This window comes from Chiloscyllium plagiosum, unplaced genomic scaffold, assembly GCF_037043375.1.
Source record: "Chiloscyllium plagiosum isolate Xiang-an unplaced genomic scaffold, Cpla_swu_hap1 HiC_scaffold_12, whole genome shotgun sequence".
In the NCBI taxonomy this organism is placed as follows: domain Eukaryota; kingdom Metazoa; phylum Chordata; class Chondrichthyes; order Orectolobiformes; family Hemiscylliidae; genus Chiloscyllium; species Chiloscyllium plagiosum.
This window is the reverse complement of record NW_028270150.1, coordinates 97,574,619-97,600,980: the sequence shown is the minus strand read 5'-3', so window position 1 is coordinate 97,600,980 and position 26,362 is coordinate 97,574,619. Positions and strand designations below refer to the sequence as shown.

Sequence of the window (26,362 nt, the reverse complement as noted above, 5' to 3'; positions counted from 1 at the left end):
CAACACCTCGCGTTTATCTAAATTAAACTCCATGTGTCATTCAGGTCAGCTCTCGGCGCAGGAAAGAAGAGTTTATAATCGGTTCAGTTTCCTTTTGGCTCTTTGTTTGATTTCTTCTCTTTTCTTTATATCTGGCTTTGTAATTCTGTGCTTTAAGATGGCACTTGAGAATGGAGACTTGGTAAACCTTTCTCTGTACTTCTGTACTTGAGTACACGTGACAATAAAATCGAATTCTGACACAGATTTACGTCATTGATAAAGGAGCTTAAGACAAAATAAAGATAATTGTCATTATACAATGAGTTCGGATGATCTGGAATGCACTTTCCTGAAAACATTTTAGAAACAGATCCAACAGGAGTTTACAAGGGAATTGCCAAGTACTTGACCAGCAAACATGTGTCCAGCTGTGGGGAAGGAGAGGGACAGAGCAACTCATTCTATTAATCAGTCAGCTGTGTACAATGAGCCTGTAATGTCTATATTATTCTAAAATTCTGTGAGTAAGGGAGTGATCGAAGAGGAAGACCAGTCAGCAAAAGGAAAAGAGACCGGAAAAACAAGACATGGAAGAGGGAGAGACACAAAGTGAAAGAAATGGAATTGGATAAAAAAAACTAGAAGGAAACACAAAGGCTGCTCAGGCTGGTACTTTTTCACTGAAGTGTAGGAGTTTAAGGCGTGACCTTATAGAGGTTTAGAAAATCATGAGGAACAGATATAAGGTGAATGGCAGGTGTCGTTGACTCAGGTTGGGAATTTTTTTCAAAAGGGGAAATGTTTCAAAAGGTGAGTACAGCAAGATTTTAAAAAGACATGCGTGACAATTATTTTTTCACAAAGAGTATGGTTCGTGTGCGAGATGACCTTCCAGAGGAAGTGGCGGATGTGGGTACAGTCACAATGTTTAAAAAGACATTTGCATAAGTAAATGAATAGGAAAGTTTTGGAGGGATATGGTCCAAGCACAAGGAAGTGGGACTAGTTTAGTTTGGGATTATGGTCAGCATGGACTGGTTGGAACAAATGGACTGTTTCTCCGTGGTATGACTCGATACCATTTTTTATTGGAAAGTGAGGGTAGTACTGAGGGGTGGGAATAATTAGACAGGACAGACCTTAAAAGGGTTTGAAGACTAAAATGAGAATAATAAAATGAGAAGTTGTTGGATTAAGAACATTTTTAGTAAAAGAACACAAAGGTAAATGATAAACCAAAGTTTACCATTCAGTTCAGAGTTCACAACTGGCAGCAGAGCTTTGGATGAGTTCGGGTGTATTGAGGTTTGACACCGTGACGCTGAAGATGATATCAGTGGAATACTCGAGTCTGGATTAATCAAACCCAGAGACGGTGTAGTGTGCAGCATCCCGGATGAAGCAGGCAGGAGACGGAGATATTACAGAGGGGATGGTAAACAAGCTTTGCAATGGAGAGGATGTGGGGTCAAACCTCAGGTTAGGGTTAAAGGGCGTCCTGAGGTTACAAGCATTTTGGTTCAGCCTGAAGCCAGGGGGGGTGGATGAAGTAAAATGATAGAAAACTGAATTTGTGATGGGAACCAAAAACAATGGTATTGGTCTTCTCAAGATTAAAGTGAGAATAGCAGGAATCAACTTAATTATTATTTGACTGGCAGGAGACAGAGACTTAGTGACAGCAGGAACAGCAAGCGGCAGAATGGGAAATGACAAGAACGATAATAAAGTTAAACCATGATTCACAGAATTACCAGCCAGACAGAGACACTTACCTGGAATACCAACAGCAGCGAGAGTCGGATAGTAAATGTATTGAATAATCAGAATTATGTATCGGATCCAACGTCCCAAATATATTTGGTGATAATTTATAGAAAAATACTCGATTGTCCCAGAGAGACTCCTGCCCATTGTGGGAACATTGCAGTCTGCTCTCCTCAGATTCTGCTCTGTCATCTCTCCCTGATTCGAGGAACATTGCCGCAGAGACTCATTTATTAATAGAAGGAGGAATCCATCCAGAGACTCAGTTAGGGCCCACAGAGATTGACCTTAATTACAGTCACTGAACAAACAGGGTCATTGAACTTCTTACAATCCAGTGCCTTTGTACCAGGGTGAAATAAAACGTTTCCCGCGTCTGGAGAAAATGTCTGAGGGATCCTGAGGAAAGGAACAATGAAAATACGAGAATGGGCCCACAGCACCAGGGTTTACGAGAAGTGCCCCCTGCTGATCCATGAAAACATTGAGCTTGGTGCCTTTGAAGAAGAGTTTGGCAAATGACAGCTATTATGCACTTGATAGAGTTATTTGATAAAGTAATTGGAACTTGCTGAGTGCAGCATGTTTTATGTTATAATCGTAGATGTTCAAAGGATGAGGTGCCAGTTTGTTGACTTATTCGGAAAGGGTAAACATCTGGATTGAAGGATCAATAGCTTTCTGAGTATCATATTGACTGAGGGACATAACTCAGAGAGAAATGTGAATAGGTGAAGTTTGGTTACAGGGAGAGGGTTCTTGTGGTGCAGTGCAGTAAGTCTCTCATCTTTTACAATTACTATGTAGGTTTCAGTTCTTTCATATGTAAATCACAAAACTCCTGGTATTATTACGAGACAATCGATCCAGAAACTCAGTTAATGCTCTGGGGACCCAGGTTAGATTCCTGCCATGACAGATGGTGGAAATTAAACTCTATTAAAGAAAACATCTGCAAATAAGAATACACTGATGGCCATGGGAAAGCCCATCTGGTTCACTAATATCCGACAGGGAAGGAAATCTAATGGCCTCACCTGGTCTGGCCGACATGTGACTCCAGGCCCACAGCAGTGTGAGTGATTCTCAACTGCCCCCTGATCTGGCCTGGCAAGCCATTCAGTTGTACCAGTCATTACAAAGTCTCAAAGAAATGAAACTGGACAGATCACCTGGCATCGACCTAGGCACCGGAAAATGCAGGAACCGCCCTGTCGATCCTGCAACGTCCTCCTTACTAACATCTGGGGGATAATGCCAACACTGGGAGAGCTGTCTCACAGAGTAGTCAAGCATCAATCTGACATAGTCATACTCACAGAATCCTACCTGACATTCTATGTTCCAGTCACCACCATCACAATCCCTAGATATGTCCTGACAGACCCAGCAGAGGAGGCAGCACAGTGGGGATACAGTCAGGATGGAGTTGCCCTGTGAGTTCTCAACATTGACTCTGGACCCCATGGAGTCTCACGGCTTCAGATTAAACATAAACAAGGAAAGCTCCTGCTGATTACCATGTACCATCCTCCCTCAGCTGATGAATCAGTTCTCCTCCATGTTGAACAACACTTGGAGGAACCACTGAAGGTGACAGGGGCACAACATGTACCCTGGGGCGGGGGGGATTTCAATGTTCACCATCGAGACTGTCTCAGCAGCAGTACGACTGATTGAGCTGGTCGGGTCCTAAAGGACAGAGCTGTTAGACTGGGTCTGTGGCGGGTGGTGAGGGAACCAACAAGAGGGAAAAACATACTCGACCTCATCCTTACCAATCTGCCAGCTGCAGATACATCTGTCCATGACTGTACCAGGAAGACTGATAACCACACATTCCTTCAGGAGACAAAGTCCTGTCTTCTGATTGAGAATAACCTCCAATGCCTTGTGTGGCACTAAATGTGTGTGATAAATGAGACAGACTTCAAACAGATCGAGCAACTAAAACGTTGGCATCCATGATGTGATGTGGGCCATTAACAGCAGCACAGTCTGTGACCTCATGGCCCAGCACATCCCCCACTCAGCCATGACCATCAAGCCAGATGATCAACCCTGGTTCAATGGAGAGTGCAGGGGAACATGCCAGGAACAATACAAGGCATGGCTGAAGATGAGGTGTCAACCTGGTGAAGCCACCAAACTGGACTATTTCCACGCCAATCAACATAAACAGGAAGTGATAGACAGAGATGTGTGTTCTCACAACCAACGGACCAGATCTAAGCTCTGCAGTCCTGTCACATCCAGTCATGAATGGTGGTGGACAATTAAACAACTCACTGGAGAAGGAGGATCCACAAATATTCCCATCCTCAATGAGGGAAGAGCCCAGCACATCAGTACAAAAGATAAGGATAAAGTGTTTGCAGTAATCTTCAGCCAAAGTGCTGACTGAATATCCATCTCACCCTCCTCCAACGGGCTCCAGCATTACAGATACCAGTCTTCAGCCAATTGGATTCACTCCACGTGATATCACGAAATGGTGGGAGACACAGGACACTGCAAAGGCTATAGGCCCTGACAACATTCCGGCAATAATACTGAAGACATGTGCTCCAGAACGTGACGCTTCCCGGGACAAGCTGTTCCAGTACAGATACAACACTGGCATCTACCCAACAATGTGGGCGGCATGGTGGCACAGTGGTTAGCACTGCTGCCTCACAGCGCCAGAGACCCGAGTTCAATTCCCGACTCAGGCGAATGACTGTGTGGAGTTTGCGCATTCTCCCCGTGTCTGCGTGGGTTTCCTCCGGGTGCTCCGGTTTCCTCCCACAGTCCAAAGATGTGCAGGTCAGGTGAATTGGCCATGCTAAATTGGCCGTAGTGTTAGGGGAATGGGTGGGCTGCGGGTCGGTGTGGACTTGTTGGGCCGAAGGGCCTGTTTCCACACTGTAAGTAATCTAATCTAATCTAATCTAATGTGGAAAATTGCCCAGGTTTGTCCTGTACAAGAAAAGCAGGTCAAATCCAACCCAGCCAATTACCGTCCCATCAGTCTATTCTCGATCTCCAGTAAAGTGATGGAAGGTGACATCAGCCGTGCTATTGAGCAGCTCCTCCTCAGCTATAACCTGCTCAGTGACACCCAGTTTGGGTTCCACCAGGACCACCCAGCTCCTGATCTCATTACAGCCTTGGTTAAAACTTGGATAAAAGAGCTGAGTTCCAGAGGGGAGGGGAGAGGGACAGCCTGTGACATCAAGGCCAATTGGACCAAGTGTGGCATCAAGGGGTCCGAGCAAAATGGGAATCAATGGGGGACAAACTCTCCGGTGGTTAGAGTCAGACCAGACACAATGGAAGATGGTTTTGGTTGTTGGAGGTCAGTCATCTCAGCTCCAGGACATCTCTACAGGAGTTCGTCAGGGTCGTGCCCTTGGCTGAAACATCTCCAGCTGCTCCATGATAAGCTCTGCATAAGCACCTTCCCTTCCTCATAAGATCAGAAATGGGGATGTTCATCGATAATTTGACAATGTTCAGCATCATTCACGACTCTTTAGATATTGAAGCAGCCGATATTCAAATGCAACAAGATCTGGACAATTTCCAGGCTTGGGCTCCCAAGTATCAAGTAATATTCTTGGCACACAAATGCTAGGTTATGACCATCACCAATAAGAGACAATCTATCCACTGACCCTTGAATTTCAACGGTGTTACCATCTTTGAATTCCCCCAATGTCAACATCCTGGGGGTTATCACCACATAAACTCAGTGACTGCAAGAGTAGGCCACAAGCTCGGTATATCACTGTGAGTAAACCACTTCTTCACTTCCCAAACCCTATCCACCATCAACAAGGCACAAGTCAGGAGTATGATACAATACTCCTCACTTGCCTGAATAAATAAAGCTCCAATAGCACTCAAGAAGCTGACACCATCCTGTATAAAGCAGGACACTTGATTAGCGCTACATTCACAAGCATCCATTCCCTCTACCTCCGATGCTCAGTAGTAGTAGTCTGTAGTATGTGCTGTAGAAAATCACCAAAGAGCATCAGACAGCACATTCCAAACCTACATACACTTCCATCGAGAAGGACAAGAGCAGCAGATATATTGGAATACCACCATCCTGATTTGGAACTACATCATCATTCCTTCACCATCGCTGGGTCAAAACCCTGGAATTCCCACCCTCATGGCGTTGCGGATGAAGAAGGTAACTCACCAGCTAGGTAGGGCAATAAATACTGGCCCAGCCAGCGACACCCAGATCCCACCAATGATTAAAAAATTTCCTCCATGCTGTCCTCCATACAGATTCACCCCCTGCACTGTGTGATACTCTGACTAGTGACGTGGTGAATGCCTGTCACTCTGCACTAAACACTGAGATAAACCTGATAGCCCACAAGTAAACACAAAGTGAATGAGCCTTTAGAAAGTTAGCTCAGAGCCAGACGGTGCATCCTATGTCGCTGCATGAAATGTGCGCGTGCCCCTGACTGAACCAACCTGACAGAAGCAAGTACGACATCACTGTCTCTGAGCTCCACAGTGAAGGGTGAGTTAATCTGAAAGCAGCCAGAATGATGTGGTGAGGCTGGGGGTTTGGTGATGCCCACACACATGGACAGAGTGTGGGAGAGGACAGTGTTGATGGAGCATGCAGTGAAATGGTGCTGATGGTGGAGATGGATGAAGACCTGGAGAAGCAAACAGTGAGCTCCTGCCTCCAGGTAACTGCCCAGGCTTTCCTGTTGGGAACTGGCACCATCTAGTTTCCATAGGAACTGAAGGAAGGATTAGAATCTCCAGCGAAATGAGGCAAGACCAGCTCCTAATGAGATAGAACGGCATGAAAATGAAGTGGTTACCCCTCATCTGTGAGATTCAGAGTTCACTGTTTAAACCAGAAAGATGGAATTTAGAAATACTTTTCACAACAAAATCTAATGCTTTCATTCTTGCCATATTTCCCCAACTTTCTTGTCTTTGCTCTTGTCACTTAAGGCAGCAGAAAATTCAACTCTATAAAAATTACTGACAATGTTCTTTTTAATCTGCTTATAGGATTGAGGATGCTATGGTTGCCCAGGCCCAAGTACTTTCGATGCTGGTCATCCTGTAGGATCCAGAGGAGACATATCGACTTCCTGTAGGACCCACATGGAAATCCAGAACCATGATCTGACCCCTGACCCCGCCACGTCCTGACCTCGACATGGAATCAAATCTGCCCTGTCAGTGAATTACAACCCCTACGGTGTGGAAACAGGCCTGTCGGTCCAACAAGTGCACACTGACCCTCCAAAGAATAACCACCCAGACCCATTCCCCTCTCCTGATTTACCTCTGACTAATACAACTCAGCTACATATCCCTGACCAATGGGACAGACAATTTAGCATGGTAAATTCACCGAACCTGCATATCTTCAGATTGTGGGAGGAAACCAGAGCACCAGGAGGAAACCTGCACAGACACGGGAAGAATGTGCAAACTCCACACAGACATTGCCCGTGGTGGGAATCGAACCCAGGTCCCTGGCGCTGTGAGGTCCCGTGCCACCCAGAGGAGGCCCAACTAGCCTTTGTCTGGTCCCATATCCTGTGACTACTCCAACCTGAGGCGGCTCTGCCCGACCAGGGCCTGAGTCACTAACCTCCACGAACAGAAGACACGCCCCACCAACGCCCGAAACAGTTTCAAGACCAACACTGCCCTCCGCTTCCCAGCATACTGCTTGCAAATGTCCAGGCTATCAAAAACAAAATGGATGAACTCAGACCTAGACTTACCGACCAGAGGGAATTCAGAGGCTGTCGTGTGCTGTGTTTCACGGAGACTTGGCTCACCCCTGCAATTCCTGACTGCTCCCACAAGCTGAGGGGTTCTCCATGTACTACATCAACCACATAGCATCCTCGGGGAAGGTGAAGGGCGGTGGGATATGTGCTTAGTTTTAGCAACTCTGACAAGCCATTGCTCTCCCTGACCGAGACTACCTTACAGTAAAATGCCATCCTAGCTACCTTCCGTGAGAGTTCACCTCCACCATCCTGACAGCAGTCTACATCCCACCCCATGCAGATGTCAAGAATGCCCTGGATGACGTTTACACAGCCATAAACATTCTGAGACAAAATTCCCCGAGGCCTTACTCATCGTGGCGGTGATGTCAACTGATCCAACCTCAAGAGGGCGCTGCCAACGTCCCACCAACACATCTCCTGGCCCACTGGAGGACCCAACATCCTGAACCAGTGTAACACAACCATCAAACACACCGACCACTCCACCCCCCGCAGCACACATCGGAAAATCAGATCACAACGCTGTGCCCCTCCTCCCAGCTTACAAGCAGAAGCTAATGTGGGAGGATCCTTCACAGAAAGAAAGACATTGTTGGTCCGAGGCAGTGGAAGAGCATCTCCGGGACTGGTTGGAATCAGTGAACTGGACTCTATTCAAGGACTCAGTGGAAATCCTGGATGCTTGCGCCACCATCATTAGCACACCCATGGAGGAGTGCATGCCAACGTCACTCCGGGTGTTCCCCAAATGGGAACCTTGGATGAACTGGGAAATCTACTCCCCACTGAAAACCAGGAACTCACATTCAAGTTGGATTACCCAGACCAATACAGAGAACCCAGATATGACCTCCGCAAAGTCATCAGAGATGCCAAGAAGCAGTACCGGACCATGTTAGAGGTCCAAACCAACCATCCAGACACCCTCTGCCTCTGGGAAGGCCTAAACAACATAATGGGATACAAGATGAACCAGAGCAAGACTGCGGACAAAGACACATCCCTCCCTGATGCGCTCAACGCTTTTTCTGATCAGTTCAAGCAGAATGCCAGCAGTGCAGTGTCACCTGCTCCGATAGCTTCAGGGGCACCTGTTCCCTCTGTCACTGCTGCTGATGCCTGATCAGCCTTCCTCGGAGTCAATAGAAGGGAAGGGACAGGCCCAGATGGAGACCCTGGCCATTCAATCAGATCTTGTGTGGACCAGCTGACATTTTCATACTCTCCATCCTGTAAGTTGAAGTCCTCGCCTGCTTCAAGAAGACCACCACCATCACAGTACCTACGAAAGCTGGTGCAATGTGCCTTAATGACTGCCGCCCAGTGACAATAACGAATGCTGTAGTGCTTCGAGAGGCTGGTCATGGCCCACATCAGCCCTGGTCTCCCAGCCTGCCTCAATCCCCTGCTGTTTGTTGACTGATGTAGCAGGTCCACAGCATTTCCCAACCCTGCCCTCATCCCTGGAACATCTGGACAGCAGGGACATCTACTTCAGACTCCTACTCCTCGACTACATCTCCACCTTCAACACCATTATCCCCTCCAGACAGATCATAACACTTTGAGACGAATTCTGGGTAACGAACCAGGCCAGGTGTTAGAATTAGAGCTAGGTGAACACTTTGGGGACAGTAACCACAATTCGGTGACTTTTACTCGAGTGATGGAGAGGGATAAGTGTGCACTGCAGGGCAAGAGTTATAGCTGGGGGCAGGGAAATTATGATGCGGTGAGGCATGACTAAGGATGCGTGGCTTGGAAAAGTAGGCTTCAAGGCAAGGGCGTAATTGATATGTGGAGCTTGTTCAAGGAGCAACTACTGAGTGTCCTTGATAATTATGTACCTGTCAGGCAGGGAGGAAAGGGTCGTGTGAGGGAGCCGTGGTTTAATAAGGAATTGGAATCCCTTGTTAAACGGAAGAGGGCGGCCTATGTAAAGATGAGGCGTGAAGGTTCAATTGGGGTGATTGAGAGTTATAAGGTAGCCAGGAAGGACCTGAAGAGAGAGCTAAGAGCAGCAAGGAGGGGACATGAAAGGTCCTTAGTTGGTAGGATTAGGGAAACCCTAAGGCTTTCTATAGGTATGTCAGGAAGAATGACGAGGGTAGGAATAGGTCCAGTCAAGGATAGTAGTGGGAAGTTGCGTGTGGAGGCTGAAGAGATTGGGGAGACACTGAATGAATACTTTTCGTCAGTATTCACTCAGGAACAGGACATTGTTGCCGATGTGAATACTGAGTCACAATTAAGTAGAATGAATGGCTTTGAAGTATGTAGGGAAGAGGTGTTGGAAATTCTGGAAAGGGTGAAAATAGATAAGTCCCCTGGGCCTGATGGCATTTATCCTAGGATTCTCTGGGAAGCAAGGGAGGAGATTGCAGAGCCATTGGCCTTGATTTTTATGTCCTCGTTGTCTGCAGGAGTAGTGCCAGAAGACTGGAGGCTAGCAAATGTGGTTCCCTTGTTCAAGAAGGGGAGTAGGGATAACCTTTGTAACTATAGGCCGGTGAGTCTCACTTCTGTTGTGGGCAAAGTCTTAGAGAGAATTGTAAAGGATAGGATTTATGAACATCTGGATAGGAATAATGTGATCAAGGATAGTCAGCATGGTTTTGTGAAGGGCAGGTTGTGCCTCACAAACCTTATTGAATTCTTTGAGAAGGTGACTAAGGAGGTGGACGAGGGGAAAGCGGTAGATGTGGTGTATATGGATTTTAGTAAGGCGTTTGATAAGGTTCCCCATGGTAGGCTACTGCAGAAAATACGGAGATATGGCATTGAGGGTGAGTTGGAGGTTTGGATTAGGAATTGGCTGGCTGGAAGAAGACAGAAGGTAGTAGTTGATGGTAAAGGTTCATCTTGGAGTGCCGTCACTAGCGGTGTTCCGCAAGGATCTGTTTTGGGACCATTGCTGTTTGTCATTTTTATAAATGACCTGGAGGAGGGGCTAGAAGGTTGGGTGAGCAAGTTTGTGGATGATACGAAAGTCGGAGGAGTTGTTAACAGTGAGGAAGGATGTGGCAGGTTACAGCGGGATATAGATAAGCTGCAGAACTGGGCAGAAAGGTGGCAAATGGAGTTCAATGTAGCTAAGTGTGAGGTGATTCACTTTGGTAAGAGTAACAAAAAGATGGGGTACTGGGCTAATGGCCGGATACTTGGTAGTGTGGATGAGCAGAGGGATCTTGGTGTCCATGTACACAGATCTTTGAAAGTTGCCACCCAGGTAAATAGTGCGGTGAAGAAGGCATATGGCGTACTGGCTTTTATTGGTAGAGGAATTGAGTTCCGGAGTCCTGAGATCATGTTGCAGTTGTATAAGACTCTGGTGCGGCCGCATCTGGAGTATTGTGTGCAGTTTGGTCGCCATGCTATAGGAAGGATGTGGAGGCACTGGAACGGGTGCAGAGGAGGTTTAACAGGATGTTACCTGGTATGGTAGGAAGATCGTATGAGGAAAGGCTGAGGCACTTGGGGTTATTTTCATTGGAGAAAAGAAGGTTTAGGGGTGACTTGATAGAGGTGTACAAGATGATTAGGGGTTTAGATAGGGTTGACCGTGAGAACCTTTTTCCACGTATGGAATCAGCTATTACGAGGGGGCATAGCTTTAAATTAAGGGGTGGTAGGTATAGGACAGATGTTAGGGGTAGGTTCTTTACTCAGCGATTCATGAGATCATGGAATGCCCAGCCAGTAGCAGTGGTGGACTCTCCCTCATTATGGGCATTTAAGCGGGCATTGGTTAGGCATATGGAGGATAGTGGGCTAGTGTAGGTTAGGTGGGCTTGGATCAGCGCAACATCGAGGGCCAAAGGGCCTGTACTGCGCTGTATTCTTCAATGTTCTATGAGACTCTGAGTCTCGGCTCCACCCTCTGCAGCTGGATCCTCAGCTTCCTGACTCACAGACCACAATCAGTGAAGATAGACAGCAGCACCTCCTCCACAATAACCCTCAACACTGGAGCCCCCCAAGGATGTGTTCTCAGCCCCTACTGTACTCCCGGTACACCCACGGCTAAAGTCCGTACAAACACCATCACCACGTTTGCTGCAGACCCCACTGTGGGAGGATGGATATCAAACAACAGGAAGGAGATTGAGGGCTTGTTGCCATGGTGCAGTGAGAACACCCTCTCTCTCAGCATCAGCAAAACTGAAGAACTGATCATTGACGTCAGAAAGACAGGAGGAGAACATGCCTCCTTCTACATCAATGGAGCTGAGGCTGAGAGGGTGGAGAGTGTCAAGTTCCTAGGAGTGACAATAACCGGCAATCTGTCCTGGCCTTCCCACATGGATGTGATGATCCAGAAGGCACAACAACGCATCCTCTTCCTCAGGCAGCTCAGGGAATTTGGCCTGTCCATAAGGTCCCTCACCAAACTCTACAGATATAACACAGGAATCTGAGTGTAGAAACCGCTCTGCCCAGCACGGTAAGGAACTACAGGGGGTTGTGTGCACAGCCCAGACCATCACGGAAGCCAACCTTCCATCCATGGACTCCATTTACACGGCTTGGTGCTGGGGAATGGCTGCCAACATCATCAAGGACCCCTCCCACCCCGGTAATGATCTCCTACAACCTCGCCCGTCAGGCAGAAGGTACAGAAGTTTGAACACACCCACCAGCAGCTTCAGGAACAGCTTCTTCCCAGCCGTTATTAGACTGATGTATGGAATCTCTAACTTCAAATAATGCTGACCTTGTTAATGTTGATCTTGCCTCGTACACACCATGTGGGATGTAACCTGTACGTGTCTGTCCAAGTTTCTATTCACCCTGTGATCTGTACATCCCTGCTACCTGTGATCTGCTTTTACTGTTCGTAAACAAAGCTTTTCACTGTTGTGGTTCTGTTCGCCGAGCTGGAAGTTTTTGTTGCAAACGTTTTGTCCCCTGGCTAGGTGACATCATCAGTGCTTGGGAGCCTCCTGCGAAGCGCTTCTTTGATGTTTCCTCCGGTGTTTATAGTGGTCTGTCCCTGCCGCTTCCGGTTGTCAGTTTCAGCTGTCCGCTGTAGTGGTTGGTATATTGGGTCCAGGTCGATGTGTTTGTTGATGGAGTTTGTGGATGAATGCCATGCCTCGAGGAATTCCCTGGCTGTTCTCTGTCTGGCTTGCCCTATGATAGTAGTGTTGTCCCAGTCGAATTCATGTTGCTTGTTGTCTGCGTGTGTGGCTACTAAGGATAGCTGGTCGTGTCGTTTCGTGGCAAGTTGATGTTCATGTATGCGGATTGTTAGCTGTCTTCCTGTTTGTCCTATATAGTGTTTTGTGCAGTCCTTGCATGGTATTTTGTACACTACATTAGTTTAGCTCATGTTGGGTATCGGGTCTTTCGTTCTGGTGAGTTGTTGTCTGAGCGTGGCTGTTGGTTTGTGTGCCGTTATGAGTCCTAGGGGTCGCAGTAGTCTGGCTGTCAGTTCTGAGATGCTCCTGATGTATGGTAGTGTGGCTAGTCCTTTTGGTTGTGGTATGTCCTCGTTCCGTGGTCTTTCTCTTAGGCATCTGTTGATGAAGTTGTGCGGGTATCCGTTTTTGGCGAATACCTTGTATAAGTGTTCCTCTTCTTCTTTTTGCAATTCTGGTGTACTGCAGTGTGTTGTGGCCCTTTTGAATAGTGTCCTGATGCAGCTTCGTTTGTGTGTGTTGGGGTGGTTACTTTCATAGTTTAGGACTTGGTCTGTGTGTGTGGCTTTCCTGTATACCCTTGTAGTGAATTCTCCGTTCGGTGTTCTCTGTACCATCACGTCTAGGAATGAGAGTTGGCTATCCTTTTCTTCTTCTCTCGTGAATCGGATTCCTGTGAGTGTGGCGTTGATGATCCGGTGTGTTTTTTCTATTTCCGTGTTTTTAATGATTACAAACGTGTCATCGACATATCTGACCCAGAGTTTGGGTTGAATTTGTGGTAGGACTGTTTGTTCTAACCTTTGCATAACTGCCTCTGCTATGAGTCCCGAGATTGGTGATCCCATGGGTGTTCCGTTGATTTGTTCGTATATCTGGTTGTTGAATGTGAAGTGTGTTGTGAGGCACAAGTCCAGTAGTTTAAGTATGCCGTCTTTGTTGATAGGTTCAAAGTACAACAACTACTTGCAGATATCAACACCTACCAAATGAAGGAATTTGACCCCACCCCACAACTCACCAATAGGATAAATAACACACTAAGTAATCTACAAAAAAACGGACAGATAACCAGAGCTGACCTACAAAGAATGAAACCGGAAAGCAACAACACCCCCAGATTCTATGGATTACCTAAAGTACACAAACCAGACATCCCACTCAGACCCATAGTATCACTACCAGGGACACCATCATACAAACTGGCCAAAGAACTACAACAGAAACTGAAACACCTGGTCAACGGATCCAAACACTCTGTACAATCAACACAGGAATTCTTGGACATCATCAGAAATATACACATAGACAAAGAAGAAACCATGATATCATTCGACGTGACGGCACTGTTCACTTCGATTGACAAAACCCTAGCCAGAGAAACAATAGCCAACCTACTGGACATACAGAACAGAAAACAGGACGCTGAACCTATCAACAAAGACGGCATACTTAAACTACTGGACTTGTGCCTCACAACACACTTCACATTCAACAACCAGATATACGAACAAATCAACGGAACACCCATGGGATCACCCATCTCGGGACTCATAGCAGAGGCAGTTATGCAAAGGTTAGAACAAACAGTCCTACCACAAATTCAACCCAAACTCTGGGTCAGATATGTCGATGACACGTTTGTAATCATTAAAAACACGGAAATAGAAAAAACACACCGGATCATCAACGCCACACTCACAGGAATCCGATTCACGAGAGAAGAAGAAAAGGATAGCCAACTCCCATTCCTAGACGTGATGGTACAGAGAACACCGAACGGAGAATTCACTACAAGGGTATACAGGAAAGCCACACACACAGACCAAGTCCTAAACTATGAAAGTAACCACCCCAACACACACAAACGAAGCTGCATCAGGACACTATTCAAAAGAGCCACAACACACTGCAGTATACCAGAACTGCAAAAAGAAGAAGAGGAACACCTATACAAGGTATTCACCAAAAACGGATACCTGCACAACTTCATCAGCAGATGCCTAAGAGAAAGACCACAGAACGAGGACATACCACAACCAAAAGGACTAGCCACACTACCATACATCAGGAGCATCTCGGAACTGACAGCCAGACTACTGCGACCCCTAGGACTCATAACGGCACACAAACCAACAGCCACACTCAGACAACAACTCACCAGAACGAAAGACCCGATACCCAACATGAGCCAAACTAATGTAGTGTACAAAATACCATGCAAGGACTGCACAAAACACTATATAGGACAAACAGGAAGACAGCTAACAATCCGCATACATGAACATCAACTTGCCACGAAACGACATGACCAGCTATCCTTAGTAGCCACACACGCAGACAACAAGCAACATGATTTCGACTGGGACAACACTACTATCATAGGGCAAGCCAGACAGAGAACAGCCAGGGAATTCCTAGAGGCATGGCATTCATCCACAAACTCCATCAACAAACACATCGACCTGGACCCAATATACCAACCACGACAGCGGACAGCTGAAACTGACAACCGGAAGCGGCAGGGACAGACCACTATAAACACCGGAGGAAACATCAAAGAAGCGCTTCGCAGGAGGCTCCCAAGCACTGATGATGTCACCTAGCCGGGGACAAAACGTTTGCAACAAAAACTTCCAGCTCGGCGAACAGAACCACAACAACGAGCACCCGAGCTACAAATCTTCGCACAAACATTGAGCTTTTCACTGCACAGAGGTAAACATGACAATCAATCAATCAATGTGTCTCCCTTCACCCTGAACTGTTGCTTTTCAATATGCACCGCTGCTGTCAGTGCCTGAGACAACATGTCACTGACGCTGTGCTTACTTTAAACAAGGGGAGGCAGAGTGCCCCAACTGATTGACTGAGGGTTAAATATCCAGGGGTACCAGATGGTTCGGAAGAACAGACAGGAATTTCAGGGAGGTGATGTAACTCTGATATTCACGGTCGACTTCAGGGCAGTGCTGACAGATGATATAGGAGAATCAGGTTGAATCTATTCGAGTGGAAACTAGAAAGTCTAAGAAGAAAAAGTCACTGATAGGTGGAGTCTATATAATGCCATCACATTGGGTTGGGAAACAAATAAAGAAATATCTAATGCCTGTAAAAATGGTACGGCTATGATAGTGGGGAACTTTAATCTACACGTAGATTGGTTGAACCAGCTCAGGAAGGGGAGCCGTGAGGAGGAGTTCGTTGAGCATATCTGAGCTAGTTTTCTTGAACAATATATAATGGAACTGACGAGGGAGTAAACTATCTTAGACCAGGTCCTGTGTGACGAGACAGGGATAATTAATGACCTCACAGTTAGGGATTCTTTTGGAAGGAGCGATCACAGTGTGGGTGTAGTTAGAATACAGATGGAGAGTGTGAAGACAAAATCCTGTGTTTGACAAGGCGGACTGCAATAGAACGAGGGAGGGCCTGGCTGAAGCGGATTGGAAACAAAACTTTCATGGTGGGTCAGTTGACAAGCATTGGAGGACTTCCACAGAAATCTTTCAAAGTGCGAAGGGAAACTGTATTCCAGTGAAAAGGAAGGTCTGTAAGAAAAGGGGTAACCTGCCCAGGGTGTCTAAGGAAATAAGGGAAGCTATCAAAGTGAAAGAGGATGCATACAAAGTGGCTAAGAACAGCAGGAAACTAGAAGATTGGGAAAACTTTAAACGCCAACAGAAAGCCACAAAAAGAGCTGTTAAGAAAAGTACGATAGAACATGACAACAAACTGGTGCAGAATATAAAGACAGGCAGCAAATGTTTACACAAATACATACAATGAAAAAAAGAGTGGCTTCAGTAAATGTTGGTCCTTCGGAGGATGAGAAGGGGCATTTAGTAATGGGACATGAGGAAATGGCTGAGGCATTGAACAGGTATTTTGTCTCAGATTTCACAGAGGAGGACACTAATAACAAGCCAGTAATTGACAAACAGACGAAGGTAGGTGCGGACCTGGAAACAATCATTATTAAGGAAGAGCTAGTTTTGGGTAAGTTAATGGAGCTAAGGATAGATAAGTCTCCTGGCCCTGCATCCCAGGGGAATAAAAAAGATGGCAGGAACAATAGCATGTGCACTGGCGGTAATTTTCCAAAATTCACTCGATTCTGAGGCAGTCCAAGTAGATTGGAAAACAGCAAATGTGACACCACTGTTGAAAAAGGGACATAAACAAAAGATGGGATATTATAGACTGGTGAGCTTCATCTCTGTCGTGGGGAAGATTCTTGAGTTCTTGTGAAGAGTAGGTCGTGCCTCACAAACCTTACTGAGAACTTTGAAAAGGTGACCAAACAGGTAGATGAGAGTAAACCGGTTGATGTCGTGTATATGGATTTCAGCAAGGCGTTCGATAAGGTTCCCCACAGTAGGCTATTATACAAAATGCAGAGGAATTGGATTGTGGGAGATATAGCAGTTTGGATCCGTAATTGGCTTGCTGAAAGAAGACAGAGGGTGGTAGTTGATGGGAAATGTCCATTCTGGAGTCCAGTTACTAGTGGTGTAATGCAAGGGTCGGTGTTGGGTCCACTGCTGTTCATCATTTCTATAAATGACCTGGATGAGGGCACAGAAGGGTGGGTTAGTAAATTTGCAGACAACACGAAGGTCGGTGAAGTTGTGGATAGTGACGAAGGATGTTGTAGGTTACAGAGAGTCATAGATAAGCTGCAGAACTGGGCTGAGAGGTGGCAAATGGAGTTTAATGCAGACAAGTGGGAGGTGATTCACTTAGGTCAGAGTAACCGGATTGCAAAGTACTGAGCTAATGGTAAGACTTTTGGTCGTGTAGATGAGCAGAGAGATCTCGGTGTCCATGTGCACAGATCCTTGAAAATTGCCACCAAGGCTGACAGGGTCGTTAAGAAGGCATACAGTGTTTTAGCTTTTATTAATAGAGGGATCGAGTTCCGGAACCAAGAGGTTAGGCTATAGACTGCACAAAACTCTGGTGCAGCCGCACTTGGGGTATTGTGTACAGCTCTGGTCACCGCATTATAAGAAGGATGTGGAAGTTTTGGAAAGGGTGTAGAGGAGATTTACTAGGATGTTGCCTGGTATGGAGGGAAGGTCTTACGAGGAAAGGCTGAGGGACTTGAGGCTGTTTTCGTTAGAGAGAAGAAGGTTGAGAGGTGACTTAATAGAGACATATAAGATAATCAGAGGGTTAGATAGGGTGGACAGGGAGAGCCTTTTTCCAAGTTTGGTGATGGAGAGCATGAGGGGGCATAGCTTTAAATTGAGTGGTCATAGATATAGGACAGATGTCAGAGGTAGCTTCTTTACTCAGAGAGTAGTGAGGGTATGGAATGCTTTGCCTGCAACGGGAGTAGATTCGCCAACTTTAAGTGCATTTAAGTCATCATTGGACAAGCATATGAACGTACATGGAATAGTGTAGGTGGGATGGGCTTCAGATTGGTATGACAGGTCGGCGCAACATCAAGGGCCGAAGTGCCTGTACTGTGCTGTCATGTTCTATGTTCTATGTCCATTATCAAGGAAGAAATAGCAGGGCATCTCAATACAAATTGTCCCATTGGACATATGCACCATGGATTCATGAAGGGCAGGTCTCCCTTGACAAATTGTTTGGAATTCGATGAAGACATTTCAAGCAAGGTGGACAACGGGGACCCAGTGGAGATGTTGTACCTAGATTTCCAAAAGGCCTTCAACAAGGTACTGCACAAAAAGCTGCTGCATGAGGTAAAGATTCATGGTGTTATGGTAGTGTATTAGCATGGACAGAGGATTGGTTGACTAACAGGAAGCAAAGATTGGGGATAAATGAGTGCGATTGTGGTTGGCAATCAGTAAATAGTGATGTGTGTCAGGGATTGGTGTTGGGACAGCAATTATTTACAATTTATATTAATGATTTGGAGTTTGGGACCACGTGCAGGCTGTCAAAGTTTGCAGGTGACACCAAGATGAGTGGCAGAATGAAGTGTGCAGAGGACTGTGAAACTTTGCAGAGGAATATAGATACATTGAGTGAGTGGGCTGAGTGAGTGGGCAAAGATCTGCCAGATGGAATACAATGTTAATAAATGTGAAGTCATCCATTTTGGTCAGAGTAACAGTAAAACAGATTATTACTTGAATGGTAGAAAAGCTGCAGCTTGCTGCTATGCAGAGGGACCGGGGTGCCCTTGTACATGAATCGCAGAGGGTTGGTCTGCAGGTACAACAAGTTATTAGGAAGGCAAATGGAATTTTGTCCTTTATTGCTAAAGGGATTGAGTTTAAAAGCAGAGAGGTAATGTTGCAGCTGTACACGGTACTGGTGAGGCCACACCTGGAGTACGCTGTGCAGTTTGGTCTTGAGAACGAATGTGGAGGGGGTGCAGGGGAGGTTAACCAGGTTGATTCCAGGGTTGAAGGGGTTGGTTTATAAGGAAAGACTGAGTGGATTAGAATTATATTCATTGGGATTCAGAGGAGTGAGGGTGGAATCTTGTGGAAACATATCAGATTATGAAGGGAATACATCAGATAGAAGTAGAGAGGATGTTTCCACCAGAAGGTGAAAATAGGATGAGAGGACACAGCCTCAAGATTCGAGGGAGCAGATTTAGGACTGAACTGAGAAGGAACTTCTTCACTCAGAGGGTTGGTAATCTATGGAAGTCCTTGCCCAGGGATGTAGTTGATGCTAGTTCAGTAAATGTTTTTAAAGCAAAGGTAGATATTTTTGAAAAATAAAGGAATTAAGGGATACGGTGAGAGGGCGGGTAAATGGGGCCGAGTCCAGGAAAAGACCAGCCACGATCTTATTGAACTTTGGAGCAGGCTTGGAGGGCCGGACGGCCTACTCCTGCTCCTAGTCCTTATGTTCTTATGCCCTTATGATTGGCTGAATGACAGCAATTATTTCTCTCACATTTTTTTGAACAGAGATGCATTGTTTGTGATCACCCATTTCTTTGGAACCGCTTCAATATCTCCAGAGAATTGAAAGATTATGGTCAATGCCTTTATCTTTCCCTCTCTCAGTAACTCACATACGTGCAGTCCAAGGTGGGTACAAGTCCTATTCCATTGGGGGAATAGTGTACTGGATTGAAAGGGTTTAACTGAACTGGTTTGTTTAGTGTCTGTAATTAATGTCAAACTCCATGAATCATAGACGTCTCCCAGGAGGGTTTCCGTTGTCTATTAATTACAAATTCCTTACAATGTACAAAGCTATAGTATCAGTGACAGCATCACCTCCAGCATCACCCCCAGCACTAACAGGGTCTGGCAGCTCCAGAGACTGGGAGCTTGGGAGAAGAGAGATTCGAACCTGAGAACAATAGATTGGAATTTTACAACCATGGGTTGGAATCTGAACACAGAAGATCGGAATTTTACAACAATGGGCAGGAGTTTCTCAGCAACAATTGATTATATTTCTGCAAATTACCACTTGATGTCATTAACAACTCGGATCCGTTATATACTCCTGGTTATTCAGCGTATTTACTATCCCACCCTTGTTATTGTTGGTGTTCCGGGTAAGTCTCTCACCTGCTATTAACGCTAAAAGTAATCATTAACTGCATCGCTTTTCCTGCCAGTTTTTTCTGTCTCCTTGCTGCTGTTCTTGTTCAGCACATGCCCACCCATTAAATCTGTAAATCATATTTCATTCTATTAATGTTCTTGACATTAATCCCTGTCCATTGACTCGAACCCCATCCTTGGCCAAGTCATGAGGATCAGTGAGATTGTCCAGAATCTTACCAATCCATTTACAGTCAAAGAGTTAGAGAGCTGTACAGCATGGAAACAGACTCTTCAGTCCAACTCATCCATGCCGATCAGATATCCCAAACTAATCTAGTCCCATTTGCCAGCACCTGGCCCATATCCTTCTAAACCCTTCGTACTCATACACCAATCCAAATTGTATAACAGCCTCCACCACTTCCTTTAACAGCTCATTCCATACATGTAACACCCTCTGCAAAAAGGTAACCCCTTAGGTTCCTTTTAAATTTTCCCTCTCTCTCCCTAAAACTGTGCCATCCAGTTCTGGACTCCCCCACACCAGGTTAAAGGCATTGTCTTTCTGCCCTATCCATGCTGCTTATGATTTTATAACCCACTGTATGTTCACCCTCAGTCTCCAACACTGCAGGGAAAACAGCCCCAGCCTATTCAGACACTCCTGATAGCTCAAATCCTCCTACCCTGGCAACATCCCTATAATTTTTTTCTGAACTCTTTCTGGTTTCACAGCGCTCTTTCCTGGCACTGATTTTTGTGGCCCCCAATTCCACAATGTGTCTTATCACAGGGACCTTTTCAGTCAACTCACCTTCGCAGTTCCTCATCCTGACCAACATACCCTTTTCTGCTACATCAGGAGTAAACAAGTCTGCTCTCTGAAGACTGGCAGCCAAAAATAACAGAGTTGTTGGCAAACTGGAGACTTTTAGATTGTGTCTTGCAGTGTTTCTCAAAACTGTTGCTCAATTACGATTAACTTACCTGTACAATGCCAGTTCCTGGATTTCTTATGTTTCATTGCTTATGCGCCAATCTATTCCCAAGCTCCAAGTGACCCATGGTCCCTCTTTTGTCCAAATTGCCCAGTCTATCCAAACCAATGTCTGACAAAATCCAAAACCAGGCTAGGGTCTCTGTGCCATAACTGTTGGCTGTGAGAGAATGTTCCTGTATTTGTACTGGAGAAGGTCTACTCCCCCACAAGCTTAGTCAATGACCTGCTCAACCCCACCTGCAATACACCTTCCTCTACACCACCCCCCTGTAGGTAACCACACCAAGGAGTCAGCACTGTTCATGGTAGGGCCGTGGGGAGAGTTATCGAACACAGACACAAAGGGATGCAGGCACATAGCACCATGAGAGTGGCATCATAGGCAGACAGGGTGGTGAAGAAGGCATTTAGCAAACTTGTCCAAAACCAGAGGGTATAAGTTATAGGTGAGAACGATAAGATTTAAACGGGACCTGAGGGGCAACTTTATCACTCAAAGTATAGTGTTTCTATGGAGAGAGCTACCAGAGGAAGTGATAGTGTTTGGGACACTGACAACATTTAAATCAATTTGAAACAGGTATATGGATAGGAAAGGTTTAAAGGGATATGGGACAAATACAGGCAAATAGGACTAATTCAGCTCAGGAAACATGGACCAGTTGGACAGAAAGCTCTGTTTGTGTGCTCTGTGACTCTAGGACTCAATGGCCCATCGCTGAGGACACATGACAGAAGGATTGGCAGGAGAGAACATCAATCAGAGGCCAATCCCTCATTATAGACCCTACTACATGCCCATCTCTCACGGCAACTGTGGGTGTTTTAAACTGTTCCCAGCCTGGCTAAGCCCTATGTGCAGATACCAACATCAGTGAGAATGCAGAGACCACCCGAGGCTACAGATATGGTACAGTCCAAACAGTACCTTCGACTGTTTGAGAGTGTCCACTGTCAGTACCCGATGGTGGGCTTACAGAACTCTGTCCAGTCACTAACAACGCTATTGCTGGGCTCAGTGACCATGTGTAAACCCAGATAATAAATATTCTTCTGAACAAGATGAGTTGTCTCAAACATTGGCCATGCATGCTATCATTTCACTGCCTGACAATGCAACCTGATTTCCTGTACAATTTTCCTCACTTATTTCCCCGAATCATGTTATCAAAGTTTGAAATGTTGCCCTATATCCCAGAATGTGCCTCAGCAGATCCAGTGGAACAATAGGGGAGCACTGATGTTTATAACCCTGTAGTCTATAAACTACCCATTAAACACAACCCTGATTAAAGTCCATCGGAACATTGTTATAATCCTCAATGATATGGAGTAATCTATTATTTTTCCCATTCAATATGATCCAGTTAGTTTATTTACTTCTCAATCTACTGGGAAACCCATGTCTCATCCTCAGGTGTTCCTTTTGCTCCAAACCTGATGTACCACTTCCCTGAATTACAATGAGGTGCCAATTGTGATTATGTTATCATTGAATTTGCAGTGGACTCATTTCTAATCAAAGTTTTGTCATAATCGAATTCTGTGCGACCTGTTAGTGCTGAGGGAATCTATCAGCCAGTCAAACACTTAACCACCAACACCATTCCCACCTCCCACCCCCCCGGTGTGGAGTAAAATACCACAGATTCTGCCAATCTGAAATAAAAACACTGCTCAAAGTACTCAACAGATCTGGCAGCATCCATGGAGAGTGGGACAGTCAGGAATTCAGGTTAGAGATCTGGAGTCAGAACTGGGAGTGGTCAGAGCAGTTTATTTAAATTAGGCAGGGAAATGAGATAACTGAGGAGAACGTGGAAAGGTCTGTACTTGGGTGGAAGACAGGAGAGGTTAAAGGACAAAAAGAATTGTCATGAAAGACAAAATGGTAAAGAGAGAAAAGATATATATCTTGAAGTATAAATGCAAAATCATCACTCTATCACAACAAACGAATGAGTTCGAATTTTTGATCTGAACTTGTTGAACTCAGTGTTAAATGTAAACATTCTCCCATTTTTTGGGAAGCATCTTTGATGATGATGTTTGGATTTCATATTATAATTTTTCCTCCTTTACTTGTCCTGGTACAATCCCATTTTGCTTTTCGTTTTCATCCCTTCTCCCATCTAATGTCTCCTGTCTCCCGGGTTACCACAGATCTTTTCATTTGTTGTTCCTTCCTTTCCATGACTGGTTTAAATCCTGTTTCAGTACATTTCCAGTTCTGACAAAGGGTTAGCAGCCTGCAATGTTAACTCTGTCTCTTCACAGGCACTGCCAGAGCTGCTGAGAATTTCCAGCATTTCCTGTTTGCTTTCTATATCTTTTCTTTTCCTTCTTGCCCTGACTGTAAAGATTTTAATCTGACTGAAACTGATATAATTTCTGAACTTTGATGTCATGTAATTGCAAGCCTTAGGTCAGTTACAATAGCACACCAAGTTGGGAGAGCTCATCGAAAGGGACTTACAGTTGGATTGGCTCCACAACCACTTGAGAATAACCAGCGTTTTCATAAGTTTCACAGACTTGAGTACATTTCCCACAATAAACATAAAGTTTTGATACTGAGCAAAGGGCATTTGTCGCATTCACAATGGAACACCCATCCTCAAGCTGCAGCCCTCAAACTTGCCTCTTAACTGGAACCGATCAGTGCCTTTCCCTTAGTGTCTTATAAACCTTTACTTTATCCATAGTTTGACACTTGGTTCTGTATTATATTGAGTAAAGCTCTGTATCTACTCAGTCAGTTGATGAATTTGTTACTTACTTGTCCTTTCCGTGATAGCTTGTGGGTGGCACGGTGGCACAGTGGTTAGCACTGCTGCCTCACAGCGCCAGAGACCCGGGTTCAATTCTCGCCTCAGGCGACTGACTGTGTGGAGTTTGCACATTCTCCCCGTGTCTGCGTGGGTTTCCTCTGGGTGCTCCAGTTTCCTCCCTCAGTCCAAAGATGTGCAGGTCAGGTGAATTGGCCATGCTAAATTGCCCGTAGTGTTAGGTAAGGGGTAAATGTAGGGTTATGGGTGGGTTACACTTCGGTGGGTCTGTGTGGACTTGTTGGACCGAAGGGCCTGTTTCCACACTGTAATGTAATCTAATCTACTCTGGTTTTGAAATTCATTTCTCCTTGTTGTTTATTTATTAAAATGACCAATTAGTGAGACTACAGTGCACTTGTCCCTCTTCATGACTGTTTTGCCTGTTCCAGTCTGCGGGTGTCACTAGTTAATATGCAAATCCACACTCAATAAACTTTGAAATAAAGGATCTTTACATCCTCTGAATTAAACTTTTCCATCATCTTACTGCATCACATGACTTGCACAAAATTGTAACTCAGTCGAGCCTATCCATCTCACTTCTGTGGCTATATTACATATAGATACAATTTTATAATGAACAATATGATTACCGCATTCTGACAGTGGTGTAATAAAAATACATTCTACACTGAGGTATAGTGACTTATGACCAGTTGAGATGTTTTGCAATCCAAAAGTCTTTGAAAGTCTCACCATTCACCACGGGGGTTGAGAAAGTATTCCCAGAATTACATTGAGGTCACTCAAAACAGTCCCTGAGATTTCAGAGAAATGGACCATTCTGCCAATATTAATGGAAAGTTATAAAATCAATGAACGAATGCAAAATACTGCAGGGGCTGGAAATCTGAAATAAGAACAGAAAAGGCTGGGAGTGCTGTTGGAACAGCATTAACCTGAAATGTTCACTTATCTCTCCACAAGTTTAACCTGATCCAACAGAGTAATGGAAGCTTGTTTTAAGTTTGGATCACGAGGTATCCTGTGAAAGAGAACAAGTTGAGCTCATGGTTTTCATTTCTGAAATATGTTAAATTTTCAGGTCCCATTCCTAATAAGTAATCACCTTGAGAGTTGATGGGGAAGGAACATTGGTCCGGTTGTACTGAGACAGTGAGGAGGGACTTGAATGATTATTGAAATTGAATGAATGTCGGGGGAATGGGGAAGGGCAAGTGGTCGGCACTGTGCCAAAACGTGTAGACAGCCGATGCAGATACGATGGGCTGGATGGCTTCCTTCTGACAACTGGGTGATTATTAAACTTGATCTCCCTTTTCCTTTCCTGGGTATGCAGACTGCATGCTGGATTGTGCTTCAGTAGAAGTTCTCCAGTGCTCACCAGGATGTAACACAAGAAACACTTAAGCCACTATATAGTAATGGACCTGAAAATACCTTGTCAGTGGTTAATAGCTCCAATACTAGCCATATCCTGAGTTGGACTTGCAACCACCTATTAATATTTGGATTTAAACAGGTAAATCTCAAAGAGTAGAACAAATCAAATCCAAACAATTATCGCCCCTTCAGTCTAATCGCAATTAACAGCAACGTTGTGGAAGGTGTCATCAAGAGTGCTACAGAGCTGCACTCACTCAGCAATAACTTGTTCACTGGTGTTCAGTTGCCCAGCACCAGACCTCATAACGAATATTATCCAAAGAAGGACAAAAGAGCGAAACTCCTAAGGTGAGGTGAGGTGAGGTGACACCAAACCAGCAATTGCCCAAGTCTGACCTGAAGGAAATTTAAAATAATGAGAAATGGGATGAACCTCTCATTGGTCGTGGTCATTCCTGGCACATTGGAGGATGGGTGTGATTGTTGGAGGTAAGTCACCTCAGCTCCAGGACATCGCTGCAGGAGTTCCTCAGGGAAGTGTCCTCGGCCCAGTTATCTTCAGCTGCTTCATCATGGACAATCCCTCCATCAAACGGTCAGAATTCAGGATGTTCGTTGATTGTTTGCAATGTTTAGTCCCATTCCTGACTCATCAGACACGATCGATAAGAGTTTGGTGCTGGAAAAGCATAACTGGTCAGGCACCATCTGTGGAGCGAGAATCGATGTTTCAGGCATAAGCCCATCATCAGAATTCCTGAAACGTAGATTCTCCTGCTTCTCGGATGCAGCCTGACCGGCTGTGTTTTTCCAGCACCACTCTCTTTGATTCTGATCTCCAACATCTGTCAGATACTATGTCCATATATAACAACATTTGTACAATATTCCAGCCTGAGCTGACAAGTAACAGTTGCTCCACACAACTGTCAGGTATCTCTAAAAAGAGAGATTGTAACTATTTTTCATGACATCAATGCATTCCCTAGTGTCAGCAACCTGG

At 45.3% G+C, this 26,362-nt stretch overlaps 1 protein-coding gene across 1 annotated transcript in view; it reads left to right on the top strand.

Moving 5' to 3' along the window:
* Positions 1 to 26,362, top strand: part of LOC148148627 (neuropeptides capa receptor-like) — a 91,804-nt gene that overhangs the window by 63,503 nt on the left and 1,939 nt on the right. Inside the window, exon 3 of the mRNA XM_087992350.1 lies at positions 19,879 to 20,189. Coding sequence (XP_087848476.1) covers positions 19,879 to 20,189 — 311 coding nt within the window. The remainder of the gene's footprint in view (positions 1 to 19,878; positions 20,190 to 26,362) is intronic.